General features: G+C 73.4%; 1 protein-coding gene across 1 annotated transcript; it reads right to left on the bottom strand.

Annotated features, from left to right (window-relative positions):
- Positions 1-204: 204 nt before the first annotated feature.
- Positions 205-1,359, bottom strand: AURANDRAFT_2185 (hypothetical protein; the record flags this gene model as incomplete). The annotated part of the gene is made up of 1 exon (XM_009036482.1): positions 205-1,359. A coding segment is annotated over one exon (1,155 nt), but the record flags the coding sequence as incomplete, so codon positions are not given.
- Positions 1,360-8,767: the final 7,408 nt, after the last annotated feature.

Below are 8,767 nucleotides of genomic sequence, written 5' to 3'. Positions count from 1 at the left end.
GGCCTCCTCGTCGTCGCCGAGGAGCGCGTTCACCGTGGGCAGCATCTCGAGGTTGTCCGACTCGGCCCGTCGGAGTCGGACGTCGCCGGGCGCCGCGAAGTGGCGCCGGGCGACGCGGACGAAGGCGAGCGCGTTCGCGAGCATAGCGACTGCACACAGTCCCAGGATCGTCGGCCGCGATATGCGCTCGCCCGCGGCCGCGTAGAGGACGCCGCCCATGACGTCGCCGACGGACGTCGTCAGCAGGAAGATCGCGGACACGGACGCGCGGAGCTCGCGCGGCGCCTGCGTGTAGGAGAACTCGAGGCCCGTGATCGACACCAGGATCTCCGCGACGGTGATCAGGAAGATCTGCGGTAGCTGCCAGAGGATGTTCAGCTCGTGGCCCCGCTGGAGCGCGAGGTCGACGCCGGCGGCGACGACGAACGACAGGGCCGCGACGACCATGCCCGCGACCATGCGGTGCGGCGGGCGGATGGGCACGCGCGCGGCCGCGAGCGCCGGGTAGAGCGAGCGCTCGAAGAGCGGCAACAAAACGAGGATCAGCACCGGGTTCACGACGCCGAGCTGCTCCGGCTGGATCCTGCCGCCGAAGGTGCCCATCTCGCTCGCCTGCACGACCCACACGCTCCCCTGCTGGTCGTAGAGCATCCAGAACACCGGCAGCATCGCCAGCACGGAGAAGCTGCTTCGCAGCGCCGCGACGTCCGGGTCGTCCGACGGCGCCGACGACAGCGCCCGCGTGAGCGCGAAGAGCACGGAGCCGTCGGCCTTGGGCGGCACGACGACGTAGTCCTTGCGCGCGGACGCGAAGACGGCGAGCGCGAGCGCGAGGAGCGCCGCGGGCACGGAGAACGCCGCGGCGTAGCCGAAGCTGCTCCGGACGACGGGCGTCACGACGAAGGAGAGCACGGACCCGACGTTGATCGACGCGTAGAACACGCTGAAATAGCCGCGCACGGCGTCGTCGTCGCCGCCGTCGGCCGTCGAGATCTGGTCCGCGCCGAAGGAGCTCACGCAGGGCTTGATGCCGCCCGTGCCCAGCCCGACGAGCGCGAGCGCGCCGAGCGCGCCGGCGGTCGACGTCGCCGCGGCGGCCGCGACGAGGACGACCATGCCGCAGCAGTACACGGCGCCGAGGGCCGCGATCGTCGCGAAGCGGCCCCAGCGCTCGTCGGCGAGCCACGCGCCGAGGAGCGGCGACGCGTAGGCCAGCGCGCTCGTGAACGCGAAGTAGCTCACGGCCGTCGACTCCGCCATGCCCAGACGCCGCACGAAGAAGAGCGTGAGGATGGCGCGGAAGCCGTAGTAGGCGAAGCGCTCCATGCCCTCCATGGCGATGATCTTCCACACCGTCGACGGCGCGCCGGGCAGCAGGCGCTCCAGCATCATCTTCTTCCGCTTCGGATCGTAGGAGCGCTCTGCAAGTGCCGGCGGGCGCTTCGCTAGGCGCGCGCGCATGCAAGTTTTGCCACAAGCATCACAAAAACTCCCTCTCTCAAACTTCACAAAGAGCGGCACCTTCGACCACCTTCCCTTTCCGAGCACGATGATCATCATCCACTGAGCGGCGCTCGGGCAGCCTTCGACGGACCGAGCTCCATGTCGACGAGCGACCACTGGAAGGTCATGTGGCACGTGCGCGACGAGGTCTACGGCCTCATGCCGGACCACGTCGAGTACCCGGAGTTTGGGGAGAAGGGCTTCCAGTTCAAGACCGTCATCGGCCTCGCGACCAAGGTCGTCAAGGAGGACTGCCAGAAGTACATCGAGCTCTGCTGGGGCGACATGACGCCGAAGCCGACGGCGAAGGACCTGCGGGACAAGGGCTGCAAGTTCACGGAGCTCACGGACGCGGAGTTCGACCTCCTGAACCGGCCCATGACGCTCGACGAGTTCCGGCTTTTGAAGCCCGAGACGGACGGCCGGCTGCGGACGCCGCACGTGGCCGTCGCCAAGGCCACGATCCGCAACACGCTCGACCCGGCGGCGCGCGCGCTCCTCGAGGTGGAGCCGGGCGCGTCGATCAACGTCGTGACGACGGCCGAGGACACCGGCGACAGGGCGCTCGTCGAGACAGACGTCTACGACCGGCGCACGGAGAAGGATCGCACGGTCGTCGGCTGGATGTTCGCGAGCGCGTTGGAGCTGCGGCGCGACGACGAGGCGCCGCCCGAGGACAGCCTCGCGGACATCCACGACGTCGTCATCGACGACCTGTCTGGCGAGGCCGCGCCGCCGGCCATCGAGGACATCGACGGCGACGACAGCGAGGACGACACGGCGAGGGAGTAACATGGCGCGCCTACGCGGCTCCCCCGGGTGGGCGCAGGGCAGTCGAGTCCTCAGGTGGCCTTGCCTCGTCGCCGGGCGGGCGCGGGCCGTCGGCCTCGCCGGAGCCGCCTCGATCGGACTGCTGCTGCTTCCTCCGGCGGTGCCGCCGCACAACGGCCGCGGCCGCGCGCAGCCCCGCGACGGCGTCGCGCTGCGCCGGCGAGAGGCAGGCCGGGTCCGGCGTCACGCAGGCGGCGGCGCGGCGGTCGAAGAGCGCGTCGACGCGGCGCTGGCGGCGCCGCGGCAGCGGCGCGGCGGCCGCCGCGGCGACGCCGGGGAGCTCGCGGCCGCCGTTTGGCGGCCACGGCGGCCGCGCCCAGAGCAGGAGCCGCCCGTCGCCGTCGGAGAGCGAGCCCCCGCCGTCGGAGCTCACGGTCGAGGCGCCCGACGACGACAGGAGCGAGTCCGTCGACGAGTCCGCGTGGCGCCGGTGGCGGAACGCCGCGGCGACGCCAGCGACAAAGGCCGCGAGCCGCTCGGGCCGGAGCGCGAGGAAGAGGTGGCAGAGGAGCTCGAAGCACCCGAAGCAGGCGTCGCCGCGCCGGTCGCGGCAGAGGAAGAGCATGCTCGAGAAGCCCTCGCCGCCCTCGAAGCCCCGCGCGGGGTCGAGGCCCAGCGACCGCGCGAGCGCCGCCGCCCGAGGCACGCTGTAGGGGCTCGCGAGGCGCGGCGCCTCCGCGAGCCGCCGCGCCGCGTCGAGGGCGTCGGAGTGCCGCGGCGCGGGCTTCGGCCGCCGGCGCCGCGTCGACGCGGCGAGCTCGGGCCGCGGCCGCGGCGCCGCGGGGACCGCGGGCTCGGCCGCGTCGTCGGCCGCCGCGGCCGCCGTCCGCACGACGCACAGACCCAAATCCGCGACGGCGACGCGGCCGAACTGGGCCCAGAGGGACGCGCGGGGGCCGTCGCAGCCGGGCAGGGCGGCGACGGTGCGACGCTCCAGCGCCGGCCCGAAGCACGCTAAAACGCGCGGGCCGCCGCGGCCGCGCGAGAAGACCGCGGCGAGCGCGCCGTCGACGTCCGCGACGCCGTCGGCGGCCCAGGGCCCGTCGCCGGCGGCCAGGCCCGCGGCCGCGGCGGCGGCGCCGGCGTCGACGGCGCCCGCGACGGTCGCGGCGAGCCGCGCGCCCTCGCGGGTGACTTGCACGACGTCGAACGCGGCGGCCCCCGTCGGCGCGAGCAGCGCGAAGCCGGCGCCGCGCGGGGCCGCCGCGCAGCGCCCCGGCGCGGCCGTCGCGACGTCGCAGCGCAGCGACGCGCCGCCGCCCCGGGCCGGGTAGTAGGTCACGCGGACGCCGGCCTCCGTCGCCCGGCGGCCAAGGCGCCGCCGCCGCCGCCGCCGTGGGCGAGGCGCGCCCCGAGGCCGACGGCGAGGCGGCCGTCGCGGGCGCCGAGCGCGCGCGCGAAGACGCCGCGGTCGCCGCCGTCGCCCGCCTCCCGCCACGCGAGCCGCCGGCCGTCGTAGGCGGCGCCCGAGACGGCGCGGCCGCGCGCGCCGTCGAAGAGGCGGAACGCGCCCGCGAGCCGCCAGCGCGCGGCGCACGCCCACACGACGACGCGCCCGCCGGCCTCGACGACGACGCAGCACGCGGCGCCGCCCTCGCGCTCGCGCAGCGCGACCGCGGCGGCCGGGCCGTGGCGGAACGCCGCCGCGCGCGCGACGCGGCAGGGCGCGCGGCCGTCGCGCCGCGCCTCGCGCATGCCTCGCACGAGCGCCTCGACGCTCCCGCGCGACGACGCGCGCGCCTCCTGGCCGACGCAGGCGACGGCCGTGCTCTGCCACTCGCCTCCCGCCGTCGTCGGCGCCAGCGTCAGCGCGACGTAGGACGCCGACGCCGTGATTTTTGTAATTGTGCCGGCCTGCTGCCGGCGCACGGCGCGCAGGAACGCGGTGACGAAGGCGAAGCCATCGCCGGCGTTGTCGTCGTTCATCGTGGCTTGCAAGCCATGCTCTTGCTTGCGCTGAGCACGCTGAGCTCGCGCACGGATCTATCATAGATGATCTATAGATGGGATCGATGGGTCCTCGCGCGGCGGCAGTCAAGCTATGCGCGCTGCTAGCAGCGTCGCACGCTTTCGCTCCGCCTCCGTCGACCCATGTGTTGCTCCACAAAACGCGCGCCGTCGCCGGGGACATGCGCGATAGTGGCCCTGGTAATGCAGAGCCCTTGGTGCTGAGGTCCCTACGCCAGGTCTCCAAGCGCTCCGCGGCGCTCGTCGCCGCGTCGGCGGTCGGCGCCGCCCGGCCGACGTTTATTGTGAGCGAACTCACCGCAAATGCCGTCTCCGCCGCGGCGGTCTTCCTCGCGGGCGTCGGCGCCGGCGCGGCGATTTCGGGTCCGCGCGCCGTCGCGGCCGCGGTCGGCTGCCAGGCGGCGGCGCTCGTCGCCGCGCGCGACGCCGTGGCCGTCTCCGGCGCCGCCGCGGCCGCCGCGGGCCCGCTCCTCGCGACGGTCGCGCGGGGCGACGTCGCGCTGGCGGCGGCGCTGTCGGCCTGCTTGCTGCCTCTGGGCGGCGTGGACGTCGCCACCTATGTTTTGGTACCATACGCTGCCGGCTGCGTGGTCAACAGAACAATGAGCGACAGCGCGTTCGTCGCCGAAGCCGCGCCGGCCGCCGCGGCCGTCGCTCTCGCGCTCGTCGTCGGCCGCTGCGCGGCCAGCGCCGCGAACCTGTGCCCCCGCGATGTCGCCGCGCTCCTCGCCGTGCTCGCCGTCGGCGCCGCCCTCCTCTACGCCGCGGCTGCGCGGGTCTTCAAGCTGCCGACGGCGGCGACGCGCGCCGTCGCGCTCGCCGCGCCGGGGCTCGGCGGCGGCGCCTTGGGACTCGCGGCACGATGCGTGGTCGGCGCCGCGCTGGCTTCGCGCTGGCGCGCCAAGGACGTCGACCCGGGCCTCACGTTCGAGTCGCGCGTCGCCGAGCGCGCCGCGAAGCTCCGCGCGTCGCGCGCGTACGTGCCCGACGGCCTCAGCGTCGAGGAGTTCGCGCGCGTGCGCCTCAAGGAGGAGGACTACCAGAAGTCCCTGGACCTCGGCGCCTGGGGCCCCCGCTTCAAGCGGACGGCCGCGCCCGGGCTCTTCGACAAGGCCTGGCTCCAGGGCGTCTGGTACGGGCGGAGCCAGCGGCCCCCGCGCGACGACAAGCCGCCGAAGATCGGCCGCGCGCCGAAGCTCAAGCCCCGGAAGTAACATGCCCTGGGAGGGATCATCGGCGGAGCGGCACTTTACGAAGCCCGTCCGAGTCGCGAGGCTTGGGCGGCGCCGCCGCCTACTTCTTCATGATGGAGCCCGCGTTGCCAGTCTTGATCTGGCCCGTCTTCTCGCGCCGCGGCGGCGTCATCGACTGGAGCTGGGGCGGCTTGGCGGCGGACGCGGCGGCGGGCGCGAGCGCGGCGGCGACGGCCGCCGCGGGGACGAGGCCCTCGAGGAAGGATCGGCGGTCGGCCTGGACAACGACGGAGGCGCGCGCCTGGTGCGGGGCCTGAAAGGCCGCGGCGGCGCCGAAAAGGAGGGCGAGGATGGTCTTCTGCATGTTTGCCTAAAATGGGGCCAGGGTCGACAGTTTCGCGAGATCGGAGGCCCCGGCGAAGCGGTAAAGCTCGTCGCGCGCGAGCGCGCGGTCGCGTGGAGGGTTCGAGCGGTCGAACGTGACCCCGTCGGTCCCCGCGCGGCCCGGCGTTGACGCGGACATCGCACGTAGAAGTGGCACTGATGGACGAGATCGGGCTCCGGCCAAAGATGCCGAAGCAGTGCCGAAGCGGTGCCGTGATTGCCGTGCTTGGACCGGCGAGCCGAGGTCCACCGCAGCCGCCGCAGCGTCGCAGCGCACACAGAGCTCGAGACATGGCCGAGGAGGAGGCTCTTTCTCCCGTGAGAATACGCCTGAAGAACGTCTTCGGGACGATGAAGGGCGTCTTCGCCAAGATGTGGGCCAACAAGAACGTCTGCTTCTTCGTCGGCAGCGTCCTGCTCATGCACACCTTCGGCGACGAGCTCGCGGTCTAGAGCGGCGGCGGATCGCGGCGCGCGCGGCCCGCGTGCCGGCCGACACGGCGCGAGCCTGGCGCGAGGCGACGATGCCCCGCGGCGGTCGGACCGCCGCCGACGCGCGCTCCGCGGCGGCGATCGTTCGCCGGAGGACTTCCTGCGCGCGAGAAGGCGCGTCGATCGAGCTCTCGCGAGACAGTCGCACTGCCCAAGCATTGCTGTCGCGCGAGGCGCGTCGATCGAGCTCCGCCGCGCGCGTCGCGCTCCCCGTCGTAAACCCGCCGTGGCCCGTCGCGCTTAGAATCCGAGGCTGTTGCCGAGCATGGTGAAGAGGTCCGCCGCCTCCTCGCGCGTGACCATGTCGTCCTTGTTGACGTCCATCTGGCCGAACATGAGGTCGGGCCCGCCGAAGGGCATCTTGCCCGCGCCGGACGTCGCGCCGAGCTCGTCGAGCATCTGGATCTCGTCCTTGTCCAGGCTCTGGTCGAAGTTCGTGTCGAGGAGCCGGAAGAGCTGCTCGGCCATGCCCTGGAGCTCCTGCTTCGCCTTCTTCGGGTCGAGGTTCGTCGGGAGCTCGTCCTTCGTCGCGCGCTTCGGCTTCTTCGGCTTCTCCGCGCCGCCCTTGCCGGCCTGGGCGACCTCGAGCATGGTCGCGAGGACGTGGGCCGCCTCGGTCTGGTTCACGCGGCCGTCCGCGTCCACGTCCATGGTCCCGAAGATGTCCGTCGGCGCGGTGTCCGAGACCTTGCCGACGCCGCTCTCCGCCGCCTTCTGCTTCAGGCCCGCCCACGCGCTCTCGAACTCGGCGCGCTCCAGCACGCCGTCGGCGTCCTGGTCCAGGAGCCGGAACAGGGCCGCGCTCACCTCCGTGCCGTCGGCGAGCGGCGTCGACTTGGGCGCCTCGCCGTTGACGCCGACGTCGTGGTTGTAGGCGATCTCGCGCAGGCCCTGGAGCGTCGTCCCCGCGGGCACGTCGACCTCGGCCTCGTGAAGCATCTGGCGCAGCTGCTTCGAGCTGCGCATCTTGATCTTCTTCCGCTTCGCCTCCGGCGACGACTCGTCGCAGCGCGCGATGGCGACGAGGCATGCGAAAGCCACGGCGCGCAGCAGCCCCATGGCGCGTTCGCTTCTCCGGTGCAGGCGCGATCGCGATGAATCGCAATTTGTTAAACTCACTCTCACGCGACGCAGCCCATACGCGTGGCTACTTCCGGGTAGATGGTGCACTGCTCCTTGAGTCATCGACAGGTCGCGCCGCGCGGCGGCCGCGTCGCGACGATGGCCGACTCGTAGCAGCACAGGACGTCGAGGTCCGCGACGGTGGCGATGGACACGTTGAGGAGCACGTTGGAGTACGCGTTCGGCTCGACGCGCGCGACCGCGAGGTGGCCGTCGCCGAGCCCCCTGAGCGTCGCCGCCATGGCGCCCAGTTCGTCCGGCGACGGCGGGCTGCCCAGACAGACGCGCCTCCAGGTCGTGCAGGACCGGTGCCGGTTGACGGCGGGGCTGCAGAAGGAGCCGTCGGCGAACCAGCGCCGCTCGCGCTCGAGGCACGCGGCGCCCCAGTAGTGCAGCTCCGCGAGGACCTGGGCCGCGGGCGGCGCGTCGCCGCCGGAGAGCGCCCGCAGCACCTCCCACTCCTGCCCCTCGATGTCGATTTTCAGGATCGTCAGCGGCCGGTCGCCGTGGCCGAGCTCGCAGCGGATCGTCTCCAGGGCCGCGATGCGGACCGCGGCCGCGTCCGCGGCCTCCGCCAGCTTGATCGCGTCGCCGTCGCGCGCGCCGAGGCCGATCCGGTGGAAGGTGATGCCATCGGGCACGCGCTCGGGAGTCACCGTAGGATCGAAGCTGTGGACCTCGCAGCCCAGCGCGGCCGCGGCCTCGTCGAAGTCCCAGTCCGCGCGGACGCCGAACGAGTACACGAGGCAGTCGTCGCCGCCGCCGCGCACGAGCAGCCGCCGCAGCTCGTCCGCGGCGCGCCGGACCTCCTCCGGCGCGACCTTGGCCGGGAAGCCCTTGCACCAGCGCGAGTCGAAGCGCCACGCGCACTGCAGCGCGTCGGCCGCCGCCTGGTCGACGCCCCGCACGCAGGCCTGCCGGCCGCCGTCGCTCGTCGCGCCGAGGCGCACGAACGCCTTGCAGCGCGCCTGCGGACGCAGGCCCAGGTAGGCGCGCGCGCCGCGGTCGGCGGCGAGGCTGCCGACGGTCTCGTGCCGGCGGCCGCCGAAGCGGTTGCCGCGCGCGAATTCGCCCAGGCGCTCCTCGCTCCAGACGATCTCGCTCGGTCGTCCCTCCGTGATGTTGTTCTGCGCGTAGGAAGCGGCGGCGAGCAAGGCAGTGATGAATCCGTGCATCGTGCGCGCTAGGGGCGCGCGGCGAGGCAGCCCACCATGCACGAGGCTGCACATCGTGAACGCTAGGGGCACGCGCGCGCAGCGAGGCAGCCCATGCGC

The sequence above is a fragment of the Aureococcus anophagefferens genome (genome assembly GCF_000186865.1).
Source record: "Aureococcus anophagefferens unplaced genomic scaffold AURANscaffold_5, whole genome shotgun sequence".
In the NCBI taxonomy this organism is placed as follows: Eukaryota; class Pelagophyceae; order Pelagomonadales; family Pelagomonadaceae; genus Aureococcus; species Aureococcus anophagefferens.
This window is presented reverse-complemented; position numbering and strand designations above follow the sequence as displayed.